The following is a 25758-nucleotide window of genomic DNA, read 5'->3' on the forward strand; positions in this document are numbered from 1 at the left end:
CATACTTATTAATAGTCATACATGTTAACAGTTCAGACATGTTAATAGTCATACTTATTAATAGTCATACATGTTAACAGTTCAGACATGTTAATAGTCATACTTATTAATAGTCATACATGTTAACAGTTCAGACATGTTAACAGTCATACATGTTAATAGTCATACATGTTAACAGTCATACTTATTAATAGTCATACATGTTAACAGTTCATACATGTTAACAGTCATACATGTTAATAGTCATACATGTTAATAGTCATACTTATTAATAGTCATACATGTTAACAGTCATACATGTTAATAGTCATACATGTTAATAGTCATACATGTTAATAGTCATACTTATTAATAGTCATACATGTTAACAGTCATACTTATTAATAGTCATACTTATTAATAGTCATACATGTTAATAGTCATACTTATTAATAGTCATACATGTTAACAGTTCATACATGTTAATAGTCATACATGTTAACAGTCATACTTATTAATAGTCATACTTATTAATAGTCATACATGTTAACAGTCATACATGTTAACAGTCATACTTATTAATAGTCATACATGTTAATAGTCATACATGTTAACAGTCATACTTATTAATAGTCATACATGTTAACAGTCATACTTATTAATAGTCATACATGTTAATAGTCATACTTATTAATAGTCATACATGTTAATAGTCATACATGTTAACAGTCATACTTATTAATAGTCATACATGTTAATAGTCATACTTATTAATAGTCATACATGTTAACAGTCATACATGTTAACAGTCATACTTATTAATAGTCATACATGTTAATAGTCATACATGTTAACAGTCATACTTATTAATAGTCATACATGTTAACAGTCATACTTATTAATAGTCATACATGTTAATAGTCATACTTATTAATAGTCATACATGTTAATAGTCATACATGTTAACAGTCATACTTATTAATAGTCATACATGTTAACAGTTATACTTATTAATAGTCATACATGTTAACAGTCATACATGTTAATAGTCATACATGTTAACAGTCATACTTATTAATAGTCATACATGTTAACAGTCATACATGTTAACAGTCATACTTATTAATAGTCATACATGTTAATAGTCATACATGTTAACAGTCATACATGTTAATAGTCATACATGTTAACAGTCATACATGTTAATAGTCATACATGTTAACAGTCATACTTATTAATAGTCATACATGTTAACAGTCATACATGTTAACAGTTATACTTATTAATAGTCATACATGTTATTGATTATCATTCATTTGAATTACATCACTTCTATTTACTTCTATACACCGTTTGTTGAGTGGACTTTTATTTCGAAAAGAGCTGACCGGAAGACGTCTTGTTTCCGGTGCATGGTGCGAGCTTGACGGTGATGCGCAGCTCGTGCAGCTTCAGAGCAGAGACGTCGTTTAGTTTTCAGACTGGAAACATCGAAGAAGAAGCTTCAGAAGGTTTGTTTGTTTGTTTGTTTGTTTACAGCAGCTGATTATTATGTAAGATCAATACGTCATCGATACAAAGCTTCTACTCAGACAGCTGATCAGTAGATAATATCGATCCGGACTGATCAGAATTTCAGCATCAAAACAGGAAAAAAATGATCTTTTCAAAGTCAAAGCTTTAAAATAAAGAAGACTGAAATGTAAACAAACAACGGTGACGTCATCCGATGCTTGGGGCGTGGCCCTGCAGGCAGGATATCCATGATGTTATTGATCAGTTTGACAGGTTCTGATGAACAGCTGGAGCTTGGCTCTGATTGGCTGCAGGTCAGATGAATGGTCCAGCGTGGGGGGGCAGAGGAGACCAGGTGGGCTGAGCCGGTCCAGGTTCTGACACACGTTAACTACAACAGTTTAATCAGAAGGACTTATACACCGTCACCGGTTACCGGTACCGTTACACACACCACGACCAACATTAACAGCATCACACAGCCCGTCACACACACACACACACACACACACACACTCACACACACACACACACACACACACACACACACACACACACACACACACTCACAGCCTGTCACACACACACACACACACACACACTCACACACACACACACACACACACACACTCACACTCACAGCCCGTCACACACACACACACTCACACACACACACTCACACTCACAGCCCGTCACACACACACACACACACACACACACACTCACACTCACAGCCCGTCACACACACACACACACACACACTCACACACACACACTCACACTCACAGCCCGTCACACACACACACACACACACACTCACACACACACACTCACACTCACAGCCTGTCACACACACACACACACACACACACTCACACACACACACACACACACACACACACACACTCACACTCACAGCCTGTCACACACACACACACACACACACACACACACACACACACACACACTCACACACACACACTCACACTCACAGCCCGTCACACACACACACACTCACACACACACACTCACACTCACAGCCCGTCACACACACACACACACACACACTCACACACACACACTCACACTCACAGCCCGTCACACACACACACACACACACACTCACACACACACACTCACACTCACAGCCTGTCACACACACACACACACACACACACTCACACACACACACACACACACACACACACACACTCACACTCACAGCCTGTCACACACACACACACACACACACACACACACACACACACACACACTCACACACACACACTCACACTCACAGCCTGTCACACACACACACACACACACACACTCACACACACACACACACACTCACACACACACACTCACACTCACAGCCCGTCACACACACACACACACACACACTCACACACACACACTCACACTCACAGCCTGTCACACACACACACACACACACACACTCACACACACACACACACACACACACACACACTCACACTCACAGCCTGTCACACACACACACACACACACACACTCACACACACTCACACACACACACACACTCACACACACTCACAGCCACACACACACACACTCACACACACACACTCACACACACACACACACACACTCACACACACACACACACACACACACACACACTCACACACACACACACACACACACACACTTACAGATGGCAGAAGCAGAAGAACTGTAACCCAACAATAAACAATAATAATAAACACGCTACAGTCTGAGAATATAAATTAGCTTGTTGTGATGATGACAGCAGAGACGACGGAGATTATTGGTGTTGAACACTGAGATGATTTCAGGGACAAAGAGTTCAGTCTGTGTGTCGTCACTGCTGCTCTGATGCCAGTTTGTATCCGACTGATGGTGAAAAGAGTCTTTGAACAGTAACGTTGCAGCTTGTTGCTGCTGGGTCAGCAGCCGTGCACGTGTCGTTACTACTCGCACTTGTTGAGGAGAAACTGGTGCAGGAGGAGACGTCTGGGTTGAGAATGAGGCTGAATACTCTTCCTCCTGCTCTTCACAACGTCTTCTTGTGACAAACTGAAGCAAACTGCTTTGTTTCTGCACGATTTTTATCTGAACTTACATTAAAAGCAGCAAACCAGCAGACAGCAGGGTCACAATCTGCCGTCTGATAAATGTACTGCCACTCAAACAATCTGACCTATCATCATCATCATCATCATCATCATCATCATATGGTAAACAAGAAGCAAGAAACAAGAATTGTTTTATTTTTACTGGTCGCAGTCAGATAATTGAAACAGTTTTCATTGATCGCTGTTCACTGGATGATTCAGCAAAAAGAAGCAAGAAGCCTTCTGATTGGTCGGGCCCACCAGCAGCTTCCACCAATGACAACTGTCCTCAGTAATAACAAGAATAAGAATAATAACAATAATAATAATATATTTTATTTATGGAGCACTTTTCAGGGAACTTAAAGACACCTTACATCAGGCAGCTTTCATCCAGAAGAACTGAACTTCATTTGTTTCTGTCTGTCTTTATAGCTCAGCAGTCCAGTAGAGGGCACTAGGACCATGACTCCCTGCGTCAGCCTCTCCATGGTCGGCGTGCTGCTCCTCCTGAGTCCGGCTTCCTGTCAGACCGTCACCGGCCCCGTTCAGGACCTGAGCAACAGGAACGCAGACTTCGCCACCCGGTTGTACCGCGCCGTCGCCAGCCGCACCGATGACAACATCCTCCTGTCGCCACTCACGCTGTCCGCCGCGATGACGGCGCTCAGCGGGGCCGCCGCCGGGCCGACCGCTGAACAGCTGCTGCAGGGACTCAGCCTGACCGGACTGGACCCTGAGACCATCCCAGGTGGGTCAGAGTTCTGGGGTCACGTCTGTGTCAGGTGGAGGAATTTGAGGCTCGACTCAAATATGAAATTATTTGTCCGCGGTGACATCACTCATATTAGAGTGTGTATAATAACAGGAAATAGTTGTTGGTCAATTAGATTTAAGATTAATATTGATCCTAATTATGATTTTGTGAGGCTCTTTGAAGGTCATGTGACTGAAAACACATTTATTACTAATTCTACAGTTACAATTACAACAGATCACAAACACAACTGGTGCACAAGGCTGCGGCTAGTTATGGCTAGTTATTGCTAGTTCAATCAATCAATCAATCAATCAATCTTTATTTATATAGCGCCATATCACAACAGAAGTCATCTCAAGGCACTTTTCACATAGAGCAGGTCAAGACCGAACTCTTTAATTTACAGAGACCCAACAGTTCCCCCATGAGCAGCACTTGGTGACAGCGGTAAGGAAAAACTCCCCTTTAACGGGTAGAAACCTCAAGCAGACCCCGGCTCTTGGTGGGCGGCCATCTGCTTTGACCGGTTGGGTTGAGAGAGAGAAAGAGAGAGGGAAAGGGGGAGGGGGGACAGAAGAAAAACAATCACAACAACAACAACAAGCACAAGCAGCAACAGCCAGGGAAGGATGTCATCAGGACTGTGAAGGACCGTGAAGGCTCGGCCCGGGACTCAGGTTTTCCTGTGAGATGAGAAAGCACAAAAAACTCCGGGGAAGAAGCAAAGTTAGTGACATGCATTGATGTTACATGAATGCATACAGATGGAGAGGAGGAAGAGGAGAGAGGAGCTCAGTGCATCATGGGAAGTCCCCCAGCAGTCTAGGCCTATAGCAGCATAACTAAGGGCTGATCCAAGGCGAGCCTGGTCGGCCCTAACTATAAGCTTTATCAAAAAGGAAAGTTTTAAGCCTACTCTTAAACATAGAGAGGGTGTCTGCACCCCGGACTGAATCCGGTAGATGGTTCCACAGGAGAGGAGCCTGATAGCTGAAGGCTCTGCCTCCCATTCTACTTTTAAAGACTGTAGGGACCACCAGTAAGCCTGCATACTGGGAGCGCAGTGTTCTAGTGGGATAATACGGTACTATGAGCTCTTCAAGATATGATGGTGCCTGACCATTAAGGGCTTTGTAAGTTAGGAGAAGGATTTTAAATTCTATTCTAGATTTTACAGGAAGCCAATGCAACGAAGCTAAAATGGGAGAAATGTGGTCTCTTTTTCTAGTTTTAGTCAGAACACGTGCAGCTGCGTTCTGGACCAGCTGGAGAGTCTTTAGAGACTTGTTAGAGCAGCCTGATAATAAGGAATTGCAATAATCCAGCCTAGAAGTAACAAATGCGTGAACTAGTTTTTCTGCATCTTTTAGGGACAGGATGTGATTTTTGTGATATTACGTAAGTGAAAAAAGGCAGTCCTTGAGATTTGATTTATGTGGGAGTTAAAGGACATATCCTGATCAAAGATAACTCCCAGATTCCTTACGGTGGTGCTGGAGGCCAGGGTAATGCCATCCAGAGTAGCTTTATCATTAGATAATGTGTTTCTAAGGTGTTTAGGGCCAAACACAATAACTTCAGTTTTATCTGAGTTTAGTAGCAGAAAATTGCAGGTCATCCAGGTCTTTATGTCGTTAAGGCATGTTTGGAGTTTGTTTAACTGATTGGTTTCATCAGGCTTCATTGATAAATATAATTGGGTATCATCTGCATAACAACTAGTTATTGCTAGTTATGGATAGTGTAGGAATTTGTGCACTCAAATATCTTTATGATTTAATGGGGGAATTATGAATTATTATTGTGCAACAACTCCAACATGAAATTATATGTCTAGTGTCAGAGTCTGTACCTACTCTACACTAGAGTGTAGAGTAGGTATAATAATAAGGAAATAGTCCTCCTTGTTGGACACACAAGAGAGATCAATTAGAATCATGATTGTTATTAATCTTAATTATGATTTTGCGAGAGTATAAAGTCTTTTAAGGTTGAGTGACTGAGATGCACAAGAAAACACAAACAAGTTCACTTTAATTACATGCACATTTATTACTAATTTATTACTAATACTACGGCTACAACTGGTGCACAAGGCTGTGGCTAGTGAATGATGCAGAGTTATCTATTGTGTAGTTGGTATGAGAGACCTGATAAACAGATGAGATGACTGTTACCTGAGAAGCAGCGAGTCAAATCAACGGTACAACAGCTTAGTTCTGAATCACCAACTGAAGTTACAAATTCAAGCATCAGGGTTTAAGCACGTTGATGAAGGTTTTGTAGGAATACTTGTTTGCTCTCTGGGGCGGCTTCTTGTGGAGAATGGAGTCTGATGTGCTGGGGTGAGGAGCTGGAGTCTGGATCTGGTAGTGATGAGTGAGTCGGCCGGTCCAGAGTCGAAGAGTTTCCATTGGAAGAGAGCTCCTGGTTCAGGCTCTCCTAGACTTGATCCTCAACTCATGATTAGGAGGCTTAACCTCATATTGTTCTGATTCACAACCTTAAGCCAGCAAAATGCGACGCACACTGGTGACATACAGCAGCGGCCAATGAGGCATCTGTCAGGGGTCAGAGGTCAAGTGTCCGTCTGTTGTCAGATCTGTTTCAGAGTCTCCGGGCTGTGGTCTTGGAGGGGGACGGAGCTGTGAACCTGCAGCAGGGTGTGGCTATTTTCCCCGATCAGAGCTTCCAGGTCTCGCCAGCCTACCTGGACCTGGTTCAGAAGTTCGGTGGGATAGTTCAGAGCCTGAGCTACATAGCGCCGCAGGACGCCGCCGACACCATCGACCGATGGGCCCAGGAGCAGACTGCAGACCGGGTCCAGGGCCTGGTGACAAACCTGGACCCCCAGACACAGCTGCTGCTCACCACCGCCACCTCCTACCAGAGTATGTATCACCTGTCCAAAACCTGTCACCTGTCAGAGGTGGTTAGGGTTAGAGGGCGGGTTATTTAACACCTGTCAGAGGGCGGAGTTATATAACACCTGTCAGAGGGCGGAGTTATATAACACCTGTCAGAGGGCGGAGTTATATAACACCTGTCAGAGGGCGGGTTATTTAACACCTGTCAGAGGGCGGAGTTATCTAACACCTGTCAGAGGGCGGGGTTATTTAACACCTGTCAGAGGGCGGAGTTATATAACACCTGTCAGAGGGCGGAGTTATCTAACACCTGTCAGAGGGCGGGGTTATTTAACACCTGTCAGAGGGCGGAGTTATCTATCACCTGTCAGAGGGCGGGGTTATATAACACCTGTCAGAGGGTGGAGTTATTTAACACCTGTCAGAGGGCGGGGTTATTTAACACCTGTCAGAGGGCGGGGTTATATAACACCTGTCAGAGGGTGGGGTTATTTAACACCTGTCAGAGGGTGGGGTTATTTAACACCTGTCAGAGGGCGGGGTTATATAACACCTGTCAGAGGGTGGGGTTATTTAACACCTGTCAGAGAGCGGAGTTATATAACACCTGTCAGAGGGTGGGGTTATTTAACACCTGTCAGAGAGCGGAGTTATATAACACCTGTCAGAGGGTGGGGTTATTTAACACCTGTCAGAGGGCGGGGTTATTTAACACCTGTCAGAGGGCGGGGTTATATAACACCTGTCAGAGGGCGGAGTTATATAACACCTGTCAGAGGGTGGGGTTATTTAACACCTGTCAGAGGGTGGGGTTATTTAACACCTGTCAGAGGGCGGAGTTATCTATCACCTGTCAGAGGGCGGAGTTATCTAACACCTGTCAGAGGGCGGAGTTATCTATCACCTGTCAGAGGGCGGAGTTATCTATCACCTGTCAGAGGGCGGGGTTATCTAACACCTGTCAGAGGGTGGGGTTATTTAACACCTGTCAGAGGGCGGAGTTATATAACACCTGTCAGAGGGTGGGGTTATTTAACACCTGTCAGAGGGCGGGGTTATTTAACACCTGTCAGAGGGCGGAGTTATCTATCACCTGTCAGAGGGCGGAGTTATATAACACCTGTCAGAGGGTGGGGTTATTTAACACCTGTCAGAGGGCGGAGTTATATAACACCTGTCAGAGGGCGGGGTTATATAACACCTGTCAGAGGGTGGGGTTATTTAACACCTGTCAGAGGGCGGAGTTATATAACACCTGTCAGAGGGTGGGGTTATTTAACACCTGTCAGAGGGCGGGGTTATTTAACACCTGTCAGAGGGCGGAGTTATCTATCACCTGTCAGAGGGCGGAGTTATCTAACACCTGTCAGAGGGCGGAGTTATCTATCACCTGTCAGAGGGCGGAGTTATCTATCACCTGTCAGAGGGCGGGGTTATCTAACACCTGTCAGAGGGCGGAGTTATTTAACACCTGTCAGGGGGCGGAGTTATTTAACACCTGTCAGAGGGCGGAGTTATTTAACACCTGTCAGAGGGCGGAGTTATTTAACACCTGTCAGGGGGCGGAGTTATTTAACACCTGTCAGGGGGCGGAGTTATTTAACACCTGTCAGAGGGCGGGGTTATCTAACACCTGTCAGAGGGCGGAGTTATATAACACCTGTCAGAGGGCGGAGTTATCTATCACCTGTCAGAGGGCGGGGTTATCTAACACCTGTCAGAGGGCGGAGTTATTTAACACCTGTCAGAGGGCGGGGTTATCTAACACCTGTAAGAGGGCGGAGTTATTTAACACCTGTCAGAGGGCGGGGTTATCTATCACCTGTCAGAGGGCGGGGTTATTTAACACCTGTCAGAGGGCGGAGTTATCTATCACCTGTAAGAGGGCGGGGTTATCTATCACCTGTCAGAGGGCGGGGTTATCTATCACCTGTCAGAGGGCGGGGTTATTTAACACCTGTCAGAGGGCGGAGTTATCTATCACCTGTCAGAGGGCGGAGTTATTTAACACCTGTCAGGGGGCGGGGTTATCTCAACTGTCACCTGTCTCTGTGTTGCAGCGCGGTTCAGTCCGTCCTTTAACTCGAGCGTCACTCAGGATGAGCGTTTCTTCGTGGACAGGTATCACGTCGTCATGGTGCCCATGATGTTCCGGGCAGATAAGTACTTCCTGGCATACGACCGCTCGCTGAAGGTCGGCGTGTTGAAGCTGCCGATGGCGGACGGAGCGGCCATGTTGGTCGTGCTGCCTGATGAAGACGTGGACGTCACTGCCGTTGAAGAGGAGGTGACCGGCGAGAAGATCCGGACCTGGATCAGACAGCTGAAGAAGACGTGAGACTCTTCTTCTTCTTCTGTGTTTATTCTGTGTGGTGTTTTGGAGGTTTGTCTGTTTGTCTGTTTCTGACGTCATTCTGCTGCTAAATACTCGCTGCAATAACAGATCAATGCTGAATATAAATGAGTTATTTCAGTTAAATAACGTTTAATGTGTTTAAAGCAGGAAAGTCTGAGAATCAGTCTGCATTGATCTGTAAAGGAATGTGTGATTCTTACAGTATCTGTATGAGAAGCGTCTCCCTCAGGTCTTTAAATCTCTGCAGGACTGATACGTTGATAAATCTGCATCAGAGCACATCTATCACTGTTTACCTTCATTAAACCACCTGATGTCACCAGGCTGCTGCCACACACACCTCTACTCACATCTCACTGGTCACTATAACTCCATATTCTGTTGTTTATGAAGGAGACGTCGGGTTAGCAGCTCATCAGCCTCTTTTCCAGCTTTCTTAGCGTCTCATGTTTTATTCTTGAAACACACTGCAGTGCAAACAGTAACATTAATGACTATGTGACCGTGGACGAGCTGAGAGACATGAGAGTTATTGCTGAAAAAGTGTCGCTCCGATATCAAATCAAATCAAATTTATTTATAAAAACAACAACAGTCGACCAAAGTGCAGAACAATGATGATAACAAATGCCATGAACAACACAATAAAGACGCAAAGACCGGTTTAATATGAGTTAAAAGCCAAAGAATAAAAATGAGTTTTAAGTCAGGATTTAAAACCAGGCAGTGTGGGAGGCGGTCTCGTTCCAGAGTTTGGGGGCTTTAATAGCGACTGGTCAGCAGACCTGAGTGCCTTTGATGGGATGTGTGGATGTAAGAGATCAGAGAGGCAGGTTAAAGCTAGTCCGTTCAATGATTTATAGGCAAACAATAAAATCTTAAAATCAATCCTAAAACGTACTGGGAACCAGTGGAGGGAAGCCAGTACGGGGGAAATGTGCTCTCATTTGCATGTTCCTGTTAAAAGACGAGCTGCAGCTGTAAGCGAGAGAGAAGCCCGACTAACAGCCTCAGCTGGAAGAAGCTAATTTAAATTCACTGTCCATGATCACACCCAGACTTCTTACAGCGGGTTTATATGATCACAGGCACCACCGGGTCCAAACATCAGGACTTCAGTTTTGTTTTGATTAAAACTTTAAACTTTCAGTTTCAGAGGAAAATAAACCAGCGTGTCGTCTGCATAGCGGTGGAACGAGATGCCAGACTCTAGTGGACTCTAGTGGACTCTAGTGGGAGCGAGTAGAGGGAGAATAAGATCCGAGGATAGAAGCAACATTATCCAGGATGTTTCGGCAGGTGGAATAAAATAGTGAGGTTAACGCCTCACTATTAAAACAAAGGGAACCTGAGTGAGTCTCAGCAGTGAACGGGTTAAACCTACGACAGCGCCTCAACACTGGAGTAAAAGTCATGAAAACTTTTTATTAAGTTATTTGGTTTATTTCTGTGGTTACTATAGCAACAGACCTGCTCCATCTGTGTTCATGTTGACCTGGCGTCACACTTCACTGTGATTGGCTGAGCTGTTTCACAGCGATGACAACAAGATAACTGCAGTGTATGACCTCACTGCTCAATCAACAAAACTTTATTAACATTACAAACATCCCGTCTGAGCGTGTGCGACGTCACAGCTAAATGTTTTCCTGCTTCTGTTTTGACAGGAAGCTGGAGGTGCAGCTGCCGCGCTTCCTGTTGGAGCGCTCGTACTCGCTGAGCGACGTTCTGCAGACACTCGACATCACGCAGGTGTTTCAGGACACCGCTGACATGAGCGGCATGGGCGGAGCTAAAGGTCCCACACTGACACAGGTGAGCGAAGAAGCTTTCAGGTGAATGAAACGTTTCTCTGACTGTAAAACCTTCAGAGACGCCGACATTTCAAATGTTTAACCCTGTTTAATACATTAACATGGAAATATTTCACAACTTTTTAATTTTTGTGCAGCAGATACACATTTTTGTACAAACTATAGAGTTCTGGGTTCAGTTTGACTCGTATTTATTCAAAAATCCTGTTTCATTAACTGACACACTGTAGTCTGTACAGTGTGTCAAAACACCGACGCCCCCCCAGGCCAAACCACTCAACCCAGGGGAACCACCCTAACCCTAACCATCACCTACGGTGTGGACGTGTGGGGGAACACATACAAGACAACAACACACTAATACAGAGTAAACAATCAGCATCCAAAGGTTGTTTCAAATGAGGGAAAGTAAATATGACTTCAGAGGAATAACAGTTAGTGAGGACGAATGCAAAACTTCATTGTATCACAATAAAGTGAGTTAATCTACGGAACAACAGTAGTGAAGAAATGAAAACATGTGAAACATGACATACTGAACAGATATAGAATGAATGAACAAAGGTGGAATAATATGATGGTAGAAAGTCTTTTTGACTTGTGTTGTTTTTGTTTGTTGTTATTGTTTCTATGCAAGTTATATTTATTCTCTTGTGTTGTTTTGAATGTTTTTTGGCTTTGATTTGATCGATAAAGTATAAAAAAAAAGAAAGGACTAGAGAAGTTCGTCCTACGCCTTTTAAGGTTATTTGTGTTGCTTACTGAAAGTTTGCTGTTATTTTTGTTTATTGTTTTGTTTCGCTGCCTATATATTTTATTTTATTTTAACATATTCAAAATAAAAATAATCTAAAAATAAAAATAAATAAAATAGTCTGATCTGTCTTCCTGTCACCTGTCTGCAGGTGTTCCATAAATCCGTCGTCTCCGTGGATGAGAGCGGCGGCGCCTCAGGAGGTGGAGTCAGCGTGTTCTCCTCTCTTCCTCCTCGACTGACCATCAACAGACCGTTCCTCTTCATCGTCTACCAGCCGGCGAGCAGCAGTGTGCTGCTGATGGGCCGCGTAATCGACCCCACCAAGAAATAAACACCTGTAGCTGAGTCACTGCTAAGCCCCGCCCCTCACAGTTACTGTTACCTGTCAGATTTACCTGCTAACACATTAACCTGCTAACTCATTTACCTGCTAACACATTAACCTGCTAACTGATTTACCGGCTAACACATTTACCTGCTAGCTGATTAACCGGCTAACTGATTTACCTGCTAACACATTAACCCTGCTAACTCATTTACCTGCTAACTAATGTACTGGCTAACACATTTACCTGCTAACACATTTACCTGCTAGCTGATTTACCAGCTAACTGATTAACCGGCTAACACATTTACCTGCTAGCTGATTTACCTGCTAACTGATTTACTTGCTAACACATTTACCTGCTAGCTGATTTACCTGCTAGCTGATTTACCTGCTAACTGATTAACCGGCTAACACATTTACCTGCTAGCTGATTTATCTGCTAACTGATTTACCGGCTAACTGATTTACCTGCTAACTGATTTACCTGCTAACACATTTACCTGCGAACTGATTTACCTGCTAACTGATTTACCGGCTAACTGATTGACCTGCTAACTGATTTACCTGCTAACTGATTTACTTGCTAACACATTTACCGGCTAACTGATTTACCGGCTAACTGATTTACTTGCTAACACATTTACCTGCGAACTGATTTACCTGCTAACTGATTTACTTGCTAACACATTTACCTGCGAACTGATTTACCTGCTAACTGATTTACCGGCTAACTGATTTACCGGCTAACTGATTAACCGGCTAACACATTTACCTGCTAACTGATTTAGCTGCTAGCTGATTTACCTGCTAACTGATTTACTTGCTAACACATTTACCGGCTAACTGATTTACTTGCTAACACATTTACCGGCTAACTGATTTACCGGCTAACACATTTACCTGCTATCAAATTTACTTAAAACAGACCGACTGACTCTCTGTCCCCTCAAAGGTCAAAGTTCAACTCAATTAGCACAAATTTACTTTACAGCTGATTTAGTTCAGACTTTACTTATGACCTGTACAGCACAGCGAGAGGTTGATCACTTAGTATTATTATTATTAGTGATAGTAGTAGTAGTATTAGTAGTAGTAGTAGTAGTTCTATTAGTAGTATTTCTAGTAGAGCAGCAGTACTTCAGCCTCTCACGTTGTGTGGTGAAAAACACACTGAGCGGTCACTAATGTAACTCTGGTTCTCTGAGTCCTGTATAAAGACTGATGACATCATCATGTATCCATATATAACCTGTGTGCAGTAGAGGTCTGCACGGGTCCAAAACCCTGGACCCGACCCGAAACTGAGCCGTGGAAAACCTACCTGAACCCGACGCAAACAGACATGAACAGAGAGAACACAAACACTGGCAGCAGCCTGATTATCTAGCAATTAATTAGATTAATTAACATGCAACTGCAGTGAAAAGAGCAGCAGTGTTATTACAATAATGCTCTAAGAACAAATGTAAAGTCATAGAAACGAAAATAATTTGCTTACATGCTTCAAACACACATTTATAACATATAATAACTTTGAACAGCTGAGAGCCTTCTGTAGCCAGCTGGGTAACAGATAGAAGAAAGACACTGTTCTGACCTCTTCAGTTTATTCAATACAAATTAAAAATAAATGTAATATCTGTGAATCGAATTCCAAAAAAACAAAATTTGTTAAACATTATATATCTTATAGACGACAGATTTTCCTAAAGAAAGTTTCAGGTCCCTTGTCAGAACTTGTCAGAACTTGTCAGAACAGGAGCAAACAGCTGACACGTCAGCTGGTTTTACCTCCTTTAACTTGTTCCTCATGTCAATTTACGTTCACGTTACGCTTCCTCCTGCGGTGATTGTGACCACATGATCACAGCTGATCCACTCGTTTCAGACATGTCGACATACAGACCCGAGGTAGTAAAAAGAGACCCGAGCTGATTACACTGAGTAGAATTTGGACCCGGTATGACTTGAGTCCCGGGTTGGATCTCGGTTCCTCAGAACCAAGTGAACCCGTGAAGACCTCTATTATGAAGTTCATGACTGAAAGTTTCCCTACTGTTCTGTTGAATGCATCATGTGACCTCCACTGTACGTTACACATTAAAACTTTTTCCAAAGAATCTTTGTCATGATGTCATCAAACTTCACAGTGACCTCACAGTGACCTCATTGTTATAAGATGAACTACTGAGTGTAAATAAATATTTTTTTATGTCTAAAATAGAATCAAAGACACATTTAAAGAACTTTAACTAATAAAACAGGTAACAGACCTAGTCCGCATCTGTCCAGCCAATCAGGTGTCAGCAGGTGCAACACTACCCAATAAGAACACAGGACAGTTTGTATGTGGAGTTTACTGAACCAATCAGGTGACAGAATAAGATCATCAGAAGACACAGTGCTCAGTAAGGCAGAGATGGACGTCCTGTTGCATTGTGGGTAATGTCCTGAATGGAAACCAGTCCCTGGCTGCTGATTGGCTGATGGTCTAGTGGAGGTATGATGATGTCATCGCTGTCACTCTCTTCCTGATTGCACGCTGAAAGAGTTTGACTTCCTGTTTCTGCAAAAATAAAAGAGGAAATGACTCGTTAAGTTTCAGATCTGCTAAAACCAGAACAGGGTTTAGAACTGGGTTAAAGTGGGCTAAACTAGGACAAACCTGGGTTTATGGTGAGCTAGGATGGGCTGAGTGCTAAACCTAGTCTAAATCAGAATGAAGTTAATGTAAAATAAAAAGCAGTTTGGTCAGGGTCAGGATGGAGCTAAACCAGGACCAGGATGAAGGCTAAACACTGATAGTGGGACCACAAAAGACTGAACCAGGTCCATGTCGGCTCTTAAACTGCTAAAATGATCCTAGAGGGTTTTGTAGGCTCTTCTCTGTGGCCTCAGTGACTCAGTTTCAGGGTTGGTCACCTTAGACCAGGGTCACCTGAGATCAGGGTCACCTGAGACCAGGATCACCTGAGACCAGGGTCACCCACAGTGCTGCTTGAAAGTTTGTGAACCATTTAGAATTTGCTCTATTTCTGCATAAATATGACCTAAAATGAGATAAAGAGACATGAATTAAACAAATGAGACAGAAACCTTACAAAGGTTTGTTTATTTATTAAGGAAAATAATCCAATGTTACATATTTATGTGAGTAAAGTAAGTGAACCTCCAGGATTATCAGTTCATTTGAAGGGGAAGCTAGAGTCGGGTGTTTCAATCAATGGATAGGGTTTTGGTGTGCCAGCCAGAGTTTAGTCAGACAATTTTAATGTTTAGGATTTTTAAGGTCAACCCCCCACATGGATATATGAGTCAGTGCTCCATACACTCTGCCATGAACCCACATAGCATAAATCTGAACCACCACGCAGAACGCAAACAATCAAAGCAATAATCAGAGTGACAATGCAAACACAGCGATGTTCAATATAAATCAGTGTATTGGCGGCACAATGAAAACCACTGAAGAAGAAAAATGTCCTTCAAAGGCAAATAATCAACTAAACCAAATGTTATGAACCAAAAATAAAGAGTCCAGAGTTCAACAAAAAAATAACAATCTCTGGGGATTCAATAACAAACAATTAAAGAAAGAAATTCAGTTTGTCATTTAATTCAGTTCTCAAATGTTCTGAGTAAACCCTCTTCCCAAACATCTCCAACGCTGCTGGAGTTACTGGTACAGGTCAGTTGGTCCACTTTGTGCACACAGGATATTAGTGCCTGGGGAAGTCCTCTATTTTGCTGGGGTCCAGGGTTTTTGGAGGCCTGTGTGGGAAAGAAGATGTAGCTCTGGGCATTTACTCCTGCTGAACGCGGACTGTACATGGAGCCAAGGACTGGCATGGATGCTGCTAAAAGGGACACACTGATAGATGGACTCTGCCTCTTCTCCAGTGGTACACCGCCATCTTTTATTTGTCGACACCATATTTAAAGGGGGGGCGGCAGGTTACTCACATGGATGCCTGAATCCCGCTGGCTGAACAAGGGAGGTGTGTCTGGCAGAATGCCACAGGATGACAATCAAGTGTGAGGCTGGGAGGCCCTGCCTTACTTAGAGAAGAGAAATCTGGGTCTTCACTATCAAAGTCTGAGCTTCACAACACAGGTTTGTGGAAGTGTGTCATCGCTCAAACAAAAGAGGTTTCTGAGGACCTTAGAAGGAGAGTTGTTGATGCTCACCAGGCTGGAAAAGATTCCAAAACCATTTCTAAAGAGTTTGGACTCCACCAGTCAGGCAGATCGTGTACAAATGGAGGACATTCAACAACATTGTTGCCCTCCCCAGGAGTGGTCGACCAACAAAGATCACACCAAGAGCAAGGCGTCTTAAATGTGAAAATTTTATGTGACAGTACCTCTCAAAAGTAAATAAATATATATAAACAGCACCAGTCAAAGGTTTGGACACACTTTGACTGGTGCTGTCCTACAGGTGTGCCTGGGACTGTTTATATATATATTTATTTACATATACAGGACTGTGGTTTGCTCAAGATCATGCGGATAAGTCAGAAGGCTGTTGGAAAAATGTTCTGTGGATGGATGAGACCAAACTAAAGCGTTACGTTTGGTGACGAGCAAACGCAGTTTTGTGGAAATTGTCACACTCAGCCCTGATGAAATAACACACAAAGCACTAATGTAGTTGAATATTAATATATTGTATACAGTATGTTGGAGACCATAGCTTCCAGCTCAGGTCAGGAGGGAGGGGTTCAACTGGCTTTATAGAATTCAACAGAACAAAGAAACCTTACACTATTGTTTCCCTGTTATTTATCTAAAAACAGTCAACCTAAAGCAAATTCTACATACAGCAGGGAAGATGTCAGAGTTCAACACAAACAACCATTATTGAAAAAAGACTCAAAGACTCTCGCTTAAAGCTATAAATCTCATTACAGCACATGGTAACACAACTTCTTCCGGGGATAACAGAGACATATAGCAATGAAGCAACATACAAAATGAATAATAAATGCATAAATTATAAATCTAGATATTTCATGCCAGTATACTTTCACAGCTGCAAGCAAAAGAACCTTATCCCATCTGTGAAACATGGTGGTGGTTGTATCATGGTTTGGGCTGCTTTACTGCCTCTGGACCAGGACAGCTTGCAATCATTGATGGAGCTGTGAGTTCTGAGCTGTACCAGCAAATTCTACAGGAAAATATCAAGGTATACCTCTGCGAACTGAAGCTCAACAGAGAGTGGGTCATGCAGCAAGACAACAAGCAACACACAAGTCAGTCTACCAAAGAACGGTTAAAGCAGAGGAACGTTAATGTTAAGTCCTGACCTTAATCCTATAGATATGCTGTGGAAGGATCTGAAGCAGGCAGTTCATGCAGGAAGCCCACTAACATCCCCGAGTTTAGACTGTTCTGTAAGGAGGAATGAGCTAAAATTCCTCTGAGTCGACGCGCAGGGCTGATAAACAGTTACTGGAAACATTTAGTGGAAGTTATTGTTGCAATGGGGGTCACACCAGTTACTGTAAGGAGGTTCACATACTTTATTCACACACAAATACGTAACATCATTTTCCTCAATAATAAAGGGTTTTGTCTAATTTGTTTAATTGGGTTCTCTTTATCTAGTTTTAGGACTCGTGTGAAAATCTGATCCCATTTTAGGTCATATTCATGCAGAAATAGAGAAAGTTCTATGTGGATTCATGAGGACCCTTTGATTGGTTCAATAAGCTCTGAGAGAACCTTGTTTGGAGTCTCTCCTGGAGCCTGGTATGAGAGGCCACTCGAGTTCAACAAGCAGAACATTTCAACAAGAACTCACATTGACAGCTTCCTAGACTGGCTGTCCTTCACCCCGCTGCTGCGCTGGTCTATTGATTTACTGCGTTGGTCCAAGGTACTGGTCCTGTTTTCTCTCTGGTCCAGGGTACTGGTTCTGTGGTCTCTTTGGTCCAAGGTACTGGTTCTGTGGTCTCTCTGGTCCAAGGTTATGGTCCTGTGGTCTCTCTGGTCCATGGTACTGGTCCTGTGGTCTCTCTGGTCCAAGGTAATGGTCCTGTGGTCCAGTGTACTGGTCCTGTCCAGGAGGCTGGTGGTGTTGCTGCGGATCAGGACCGGCATGGAAGAGGTGGACTGGGTCTGGGACAGTGTTGCCATGGTGAAGTGGGCTGTCCTCAAGGAATCATCTAGAAAACACAGGAAGTGATGTAAAAATGAAAAAGATGGCTGGTCCTGCAGACCTAAAACCTGCTGCCTGACCCTGGATCCAGAACCAGGTGTATGTATGTGGTACCTTTGCTGGTTAACATGGAGGACTTCCCAGGTCCAGAACCACCACTCAGCTCTTTAACTTTCCTGGAACACAGAACCAGAACATCAGGAACACTTCAACCTGGTTTACACCTTTACTCTGCAAGAACCCAACACCAGGAGACAAGACCTGAGTCCCTGACGGACACCTGGTTCCTGTGAACCAGCAGCTGTACATTTATGAAAATGATCAATGTTTCAATCATAGGTCAATAAATCGCAGATGAAGCTGGTTAAGATCTAAGTTGGTTTGTCTCTTCAAATATTTACAATTTACAATTTACAATTTCATTTAACAGACACTTTTATCCAGAGCGACGTACATCTGAGAGCTGATCCAACACAAACAGGGATCCAGTCAGGAGACACAACACCAGTAAGTGTCATAAAGCTTAAGTTTGAGTCTGATAGGACGTAGGTGCCAACAGGCGGTGCACTGAGGCAACGCTCAGAGTGCATAAATTGCAGAGATTTTTTTAAAGTTTTAAAGTTTTAAAGATTGAGAGGGACTCTGCAGATCGAACCGAGTTTGGTAACTCGTTCCGCCACCGGGGAACTACAGAGGAGAAGAGACTAGCTAGCGACTTAGGGTCCTGTTGTGGAACCAAGCGTCTTTCATTGGCAGAGTGTAGTGAGGGGGAGGGAGTGTAGACCTGGATGCTGATGTTTTGTTATATGGGGGGACTGGCTGGGATGACAAGGGGCTCGGTCTTAGAGAGGTTGAGTTGAAGGTGGCGTTCTTTCATCCATGCTGATATATCTGTAAGGCATGATGAGAGCCTAGCTGAGACTTTGTGGTCTTCCGGCGGGAATGACAGGAAGAACTGGGTATCGTCAGCATAGCAATGGTATGAGAAACCATGGAAGCGGATGATTGGGCCAAGTGAGGTGGTGTATATAGAGAAAAGAAGGGGACCAAGCACTGACCCTTGAGGAACTCCTGTGGATAAGTTGTGCAGTTTGGACACTTCTCTAAGATACTCTAAAATATCTCCCTGACAGGTAGGACATGAACCAGCGGAGGGCAGATCCTAAGATACCAAGCTCAGTGAGTGTGGAGAGGAGGATTTGGTGGTTGACTGTATCAAAGGCAGCTGACAGGTCCAGTAGCAGTAGAGCTGAGGGCTGACCAGCAGCTCTTGTGGAACGCACTGATTCCATAACCGACAGGAGTGCAGTCTCAGTAGAGTGACGGCGCTTAAAACCGGACTGATTCGGGTCGTACAGGTTGTTCTCAGAAAGGAATTCAGAGACTTGGTTAAAGACTGTGTGCTGAAATATTTTTGACAGGAAGGGCAGGAGTGAAACCAGTCCGTAGTTTTCAATCTGGGCTGGGTTGAGTGTAGGTTTTTTGAGCAGCGGGGTGAATCGAGCTTGCTTAAATGTGGTGGGGAAAACACCACATTTCAGCAACTCCTCACGTTGTAAGTGAGGAGTTGAAGACGTGTGTTACTGTGGGGTTAATTGTTGGGGAAATGGTCTGTAGAAGGTTGGATGGTTTTGGGTCCAGTGGACAGGTAGGGGGACGGGAGTCCAGCAGAAGTGTGGAGACTTCCTCCTCGGTCAGAGGGGAGAATGAGGACAGTGTGGCCCTGTTAGCTGGCAGCTGCAGACTGGGTTGGTCAGGATCAGTGAACTGGTTACTGATGGCAGAGACCTTACCAGTAAAGAACGAGGCGAACATGTCAGCAGTGAGCAGAGTGGAGGGCGGAGGAGGAGGCGGATTGAGGAGTGAGTTAAAAGCAGAGAATATTTTCTGAGTGTCTGAGGCGCCACAGATCTGGTTCTGATAGAAAGTGGTCTTAGCAGTTTTTAAACTGGAGGAGAATGATGCTGGGAGACCCTGATAGTCACTGAGGTCAGTGGACTCTCTGGATTTCCGTCATTTTCTCTCTGCTGCTCTGAGTTCTGCCCTTTGCTCTCTGATGACCTCAGTGAGCCCTGGACTGGGAGGGGTGATGCGAGCAGGTTTGGATGTTAGAGGGCAGAGATTGTTAAGAGAGGAGGCTAGTGAGGAACAGAGTGTGTCTGTAGCTTTATTGACCACGAGTGAGGAAAATACGTTATGAGGAGGCAGGGTGGCCAATACCTCATTGGAGAGTTGAGTTGGTGTGAGGGACCGGATGTTGCGGTGGAAAGAGACCATTTGTGGAGCAACATAAGGATGTCCTGGTAAGGTGATCGTGAATTGAATAACGAAGTGGTCAGACAGTTGTAGGGGGGTATTTTATTTTATGTTGAAAGGTGCTGTTGGAATAGTTATGTCTCTCTATGAGCACAAACATGTAACACTGCTGGCCTGAATGTTAATGATACAGTGGATCTATGATATTTGATATGAAGTGTGTGAGGAGGATCATTATAAAACCGGCCCTCAGTTCACCTCTTCACCTGCCTCCACCATGTCAGCCCACCTGCTCAGAGCTGCCACATTCTCCTGTTTGTTTTTACAAATACTGAGGTTTTCGTGGGAAGTGATGGACGCAGCTTTCCAAGTACACAGCAGCTATAAATGAGCCTGCACCACAGCTCCCTCTGAGCCACCGCAGTCCAGTACAGGGTCCACCTACTGACCTCAAGCTGACCCTAACTCGAGCTGTAGCTGGTGTTAAGTTACTGTGTGACATTCAGGAGGTCTTACAGAGGTCTGTCCGAATTGGCAGGTTTGGAAGTCGTTGGCTGACTGCTGAGGGATCGACTCCGAGACAGTTTAGCCCTCCTCATCTCTTTACCTGCATGAGGAAGAAGAAATCATCATCATCATCATCATCATCATCATGTATTCTGCAACACACAGATGATCGATGTTTCAATACCCTGTGACGCGTGCTTCAGTTTTCACTGCAAGAACTGAGCCTGAAAACATCATGTATGCACCAAACGGACTGCTACAAGATTTTACAAACTGTTACAAAGTCTTACAAAGAAAAAAAGGATTCTGCTGGACATTCACAGATAAACAGATAAACCGTTTTCTTGTGACAGTTGCAGCATGCTGTTCTTACCAGAGGACCCGGCAGCTCCAGACGAAGACACAGACATAGACTTGGTTGCAGACAGACTGGTCTTACTGTCTCTTCCTGTCAAACAAAGGTGGTTTACACACTGGACTACAAAGCAAAGACACACTTGGATGAATACACTTTATTACAAATCCTCATACAGCAGAGTAAAAACTTCTGAGTCATATCAGCAAAAATAAAACATGCAGCAGGTCTGCTCACGTTTTCTCTCGGTGTGTTTTTCAGAGTTGAGTTTGCCGTCGCTCTGCTGGCGCTCCAGCTGTTCCTGACCACACAGGAGATGTCATTAAAACAAGACAGGAAGTGATTCAGACTGAGGGTGAACTGTCAGCTTTAGACTCACCATCTCCAGCAGCAGAGTCTCTTCCTTCTCTTTCTTCTGGTCCAGTAAATCCTTCTCCTGTCGTTTGTGAAACTGCAAACAGACACCACATGAAGGTTACAGTCGAGCCAAACTCTCAGCTGTGACTTCTTCACACTTCAGGTCTCATGAACATATGAACATATGCTGCTTACTGGCTCTGTGAGGTCCAGTTTGTCCAGTTCCAACACTGTCTGAAAAACATTATGAAAACAGTTCATCCATCAGAGATTATTCATCATTTAACAACGCAAAGCAGCAAAACTGATGTTCAAATATTTAAGACGTCTATGAATGAACATCTGGCGTCATGCAGCCTGAAGTTTGTCTTTATTTAATGATTCATTCATCAATAACTGACTCAGGTCTAAATAGTGAAACTTCTTGTGTTTTGAACCAACAAAGTGAAATAAGAGTCAACGTGATTGTTCAGGTTCACCAGGTAGAAGATGTTGCCATGGTAACTAATACGTACAACTGTGTTGCATCAGGTGATTCTTTTGGATGGTACAAGTATCTGATCTGGACTGGTCTCTGTAGACCAGATTCATGTCAGACCTGTAGAGTCCTCTGACGGGGTCTGGACTGGTCTTTGGATGGGTCAGGTAGTACAGGTGTTACCTGGCAGATGAGTCAGGTAGTGCAGGTGTTACCTGGCAGATTAGTCAGGTAGCGCAGGTGTTACCTGGCAGATTAGTCAGGTAGTGCAGGTGTTACCTGGCAGATGAGTCAGGTAGTGCAGGTGTTACCTGGCAGATTAGTCAGGTAGTGCAGGTGTTACCTGGCAGATTAGTCAGGTAGTGCAGGTGTTACCTGGCAGATTAGTCAGGTAGTGCAGGTGTTACTTGGCAGATTAGTCAGGTAGCGCAGGTGTTACCTGGCAGATTAGTCAGGTAGTGCAGGTGTTACTTGGCAGATTAGTCAGGTAGTACAGGTGTTACTTGGCAGATTAGTCAGGTAGTACAGGTGTTACCTGGCAGATTAGTCAGGTAGTACAGGTGTTACTTGGCAGATGAGTCAGGTAGTGCAGGTGTTACCTGGCAGATGAGTCAGGTAGTACAGGTGTTACCTGGCAGATGAGTCAGGTAGTACAGGTGTTACCTGGCAGATTAGTCAGGTAGCACAGGTGTTACCTGGCAGATGAGTCAGGTAGTACAGGTGTTACCTGGCAGATGAGTCAGGTAGTACAGGTGTTACCTGGCAGATTAGTCAGGTAGTACAGGTGTTACCTGGCAGATTAGTCAGGTAGTGCAGGTGTTACCTGGCAGATTAGTCAGGTAGTGCAGGTGTTACTTGGCAGATTAGTCAGGTAGCGCAGGTGTTACCTGGCAGATTAGTCAGGTAGTGCAGGTGTTACTTGGCAGATTAGTCAGGTAGCGCAGGTGTTACCTGGCAGATTAGTCAGGTAGTGCAGGTGTTACTTGGCAGATTAGTCAGGTAGTACAGGTGTTACCTGGCAGATGAGTCAGGTAGTACAGGTGTTACCTGGCAGATTAGTCAGGTAGTACAGGTGTTACCTGGCAGATGAGTCAGGTAGTACAGGTGTTACCTGGCAGATGAGTCAGGTAGTGCAGGTGTTACCTGGCAGATTAGTCAGGTAGTGCAGGTGTTACCTGGCAGATTAGTCAGGTAGTGCAGGTGTTACCTGGCAGATTAGTCAGGTAGTGCAGGTGTTACTTGGCAGATTAGTCAGGTAGCGCAGGTGTTACCTGGCAGATTAGTCAGGTAGTGCAGGTGTTACTTGGCAGATTAGTCAGGTAGTACAGGTGTTACCTGGCAGATGAGTCAGGTAGTGCAGGTGTTACCTGGCAGATTAGTCAGGTAGTACAGGTGTTACCTGGCAGATGAGTCAGGTAGTACAGGTGTTACCTGGCAGATTAGTCAGGTAGTACAGGTGTTACCTGGCAGATTAGTCAGGTAGTACAGGTGTTACCTGGCAGATGAGTCAGGTAGTACAGGTGTTACCTGGCAGATTAGTCAGGTAGTGCAGGTGTTACCTGGCAGATTAGTCAGGTAGTGCAGGTGTTACCTGGCAGATTAGTCAGGTAGTGCAGGTGTTACCTGGCGGATGGTGGCCACCACATCCTTGTCTTTCTCTCTGCAGAGCAGCTTCTGGACACAGAAGTCGAGCTGCTGCAGCAGCTGTTTGTCAGCTGGCAGGCGGAGCGACGAACGCAACCGGGGCAACAACTGGCACAGCTTGTACCTGACAGACAGGTGAACAGGCAGACAGGTGTGTTACATGTGATTTCACACAGACATATCTGACCCGCCTCACTGGACAGAACCGGCTGAGTTACCTGACGTTGGCGACGGGGTCATGGACCAGCTCCAGTGCCGGAATCAGGAAGTGTTTGTTGAAGTATTTCCGGGAGAAAATCTCGGTGGCCATTTCACAGACATCCAGGAACCTCAGCCGGTTCCAGTAGCTCCGCCCCTGAGCCAGGTCTGAGGATCCACATAGAAACACACCAAAACAGGTCTGTCAGTGTTTCAGGTTCTGATGTGTTCTCACTGTTCCTGTTACTGTCTTGTACACATGGACCATTGTAAGGACTGTGACTGCAACTCGGGTCACCTATGCATATGTGACACCTGAGCCTGAAGGTGCAAAGTTCTGACCTTGGATCAGCCGCTCCATCATCTCCTGACGCTGCTCCTGTTTGCGGTTGTAGCGGAGGAATGTGCAGAATGTTCGAGCTGCTTCCTTCTGCACCGGCAACACCTTCTGCAACCACAGCAACCCGAGGACTGTCAGCTGTCTGTTCACAGGGTTTACCTGATCATGTCTTATCGTATCATATCGTGTTGTGTCATGTCATGCTGTACTGACGTTGGTGGTGAGGATGACAAAGATGCGAGGGGAGAAGCTTTGGTGTAGCAGTTCTCCAGGCAGCAGTCTGGCCAGGCAGCTGTAACGTTGCAGCAGCTTCTCATGCAGCCGCCAACGCAGAGAACATCCAACTTTCTGTTCCGCCAACAGCAGAGCCGACAGCAACTCTGGGAACTGCAGAGAAACCAAAGGAACCACAGCAACACAGAGGAAAACAGATGAGCCAGAGGAACCTTTTCTCGAGAAGGTTGACAGGTCCACAACCGGGACAGTCCTCGGAGACTGAGGAACCTCAACCCCATGTAAGTGGGTTTTTTTTACTTGACAGCTGAGGTCATTCTCTTAGTAAATGGGACAACAGTAAGTGGTCTCAGCCATTTAGTGGGTTACAGGGAATTAAATGGCGCATGTAACTTGTGCATATATGCAAACTGCATTTATTTACTATTTTCAGATTCTAAAAGTAAATGAGCTTAGCTTTGAAATATGCACTGGTGTTTGTTGAAGTTTTGTTTAAATACTATTTGTTTAGAAAGGGCTGTTGCATCTCAGTAATTAAGAATTTAAGATAAAAGAGGGTTTTCTTTCTTTTTTTCTTATTAAAAGCTGTTTTGTTGTAAGAACAGTGTTTTGACATCATAGAATTACATATGTATATCTGTATATATCTATATATCTATCTATATCTATTTGGTGGTTGGTGTTCAGCTGCAGGAGAGAGGTATGGAGATGGCAGAGCAGTGCCAGGTGA

At 44.4% G+C, this 25758-nt stretch overlaps 2 protein-coding genes across 51 annotated transcripts in view; one reads left to right on the plus strand and one right to left on the minus strand.

Moving 5' to 3' along the window:
* Window positions 1-1335: 1335 nt before the first annotated feature.
* On the plus strand, window positions 1336-12499 carry LOC122965404 (protein Z-dependent protease inhibitor-like). Its single transcript, XM_044329480.1, has 6 exons — window positions 1336-1490; window positions 4047-4362; window positions 6972-7262; window positions 9299-9572; window positions 11262-11409; window positions 12314-12499. Exons 2-6 carry the CDS (start codon window positions 4077-4079, stop codon window positions 12494-12496), a joined length of 1182 nt encoding a protein of 393 aa, XP_044185415.1. The 5' UTR covers window positions 1336-1490; window positions 4047-4076; the 3' UTR covers window positions 12497-12499.
* Window positions 12444-25758, minus strand: part of ppp4r4 (protein phosphatase 4, regulatory subunit 4) — a 45637-nt gene continuing 32322 nt past the window's right edge. For 2 of the 50 annotated variants that reach the window (XM_044329420.1, XM_044329473.1), the window contains 13 exons: window positions 25008-25181; window positions 24797-24902; window positions 24475-24622; window positions 24236-24380; window positions 22330-22368; window positions 22157-22228; window positions 22015-22078; window positions 21796-21870; window positions 21432-21522; window positions 18774-18835; window positions 18303-18666; window positions 12770-15059; window positions 12444-12640 (listed from right to left, as the gene is read on the minus strand). In XM_044329420.1, coding sequence (XP_044185355.1) covers window positions 15014-15059; window positions 18303-18666; window positions 18774-18835; window positions 21432-21522; window positions 21796-21870; window positions 22015-22078; window positions 22157-22228; window positions 22330-22368; window positions 24236-24380; window positions 24475-24622; window positions 24797-24902; window positions 25008-25181 — 1386 coding nt within the window. In that variant the 3' untranslated portion in view covers window positions 12444-12640; window positions 12770-15013. Of the gene's footprint in view, window positions 12690-12721; window positions 15060-18302; window positions 18667-18773; window positions 18836-21431; window positions 21523-21795; window positions 21871-22014; window positions 22079-22156; window positions 22229-22329; window positions 22369-24235; window positions 24381-24474; window positions 24623-24796; window positions 24903-25007; window positions 25182-25758 lie in introns of all 50 variants that reach the window. The other 48 variants (XM_044329470.1, XM_044329454.1, XM_044329432.1 and 45 more) reach the window with 48 other exon arrangements.

Source organism: Thunnus albacares, chromosome 16, assembly GCF_914725855.1.
Source record: "Thunnus albacares chromosome 16, fThuAlb1.1, whole genome shotgun sequence".
Lineage (NCBI taxonomy): Eukaryota > Metazoa > Chordata > Actinopteri > Scombriformes > Scombridae > Thunnus > Thunnus albacares.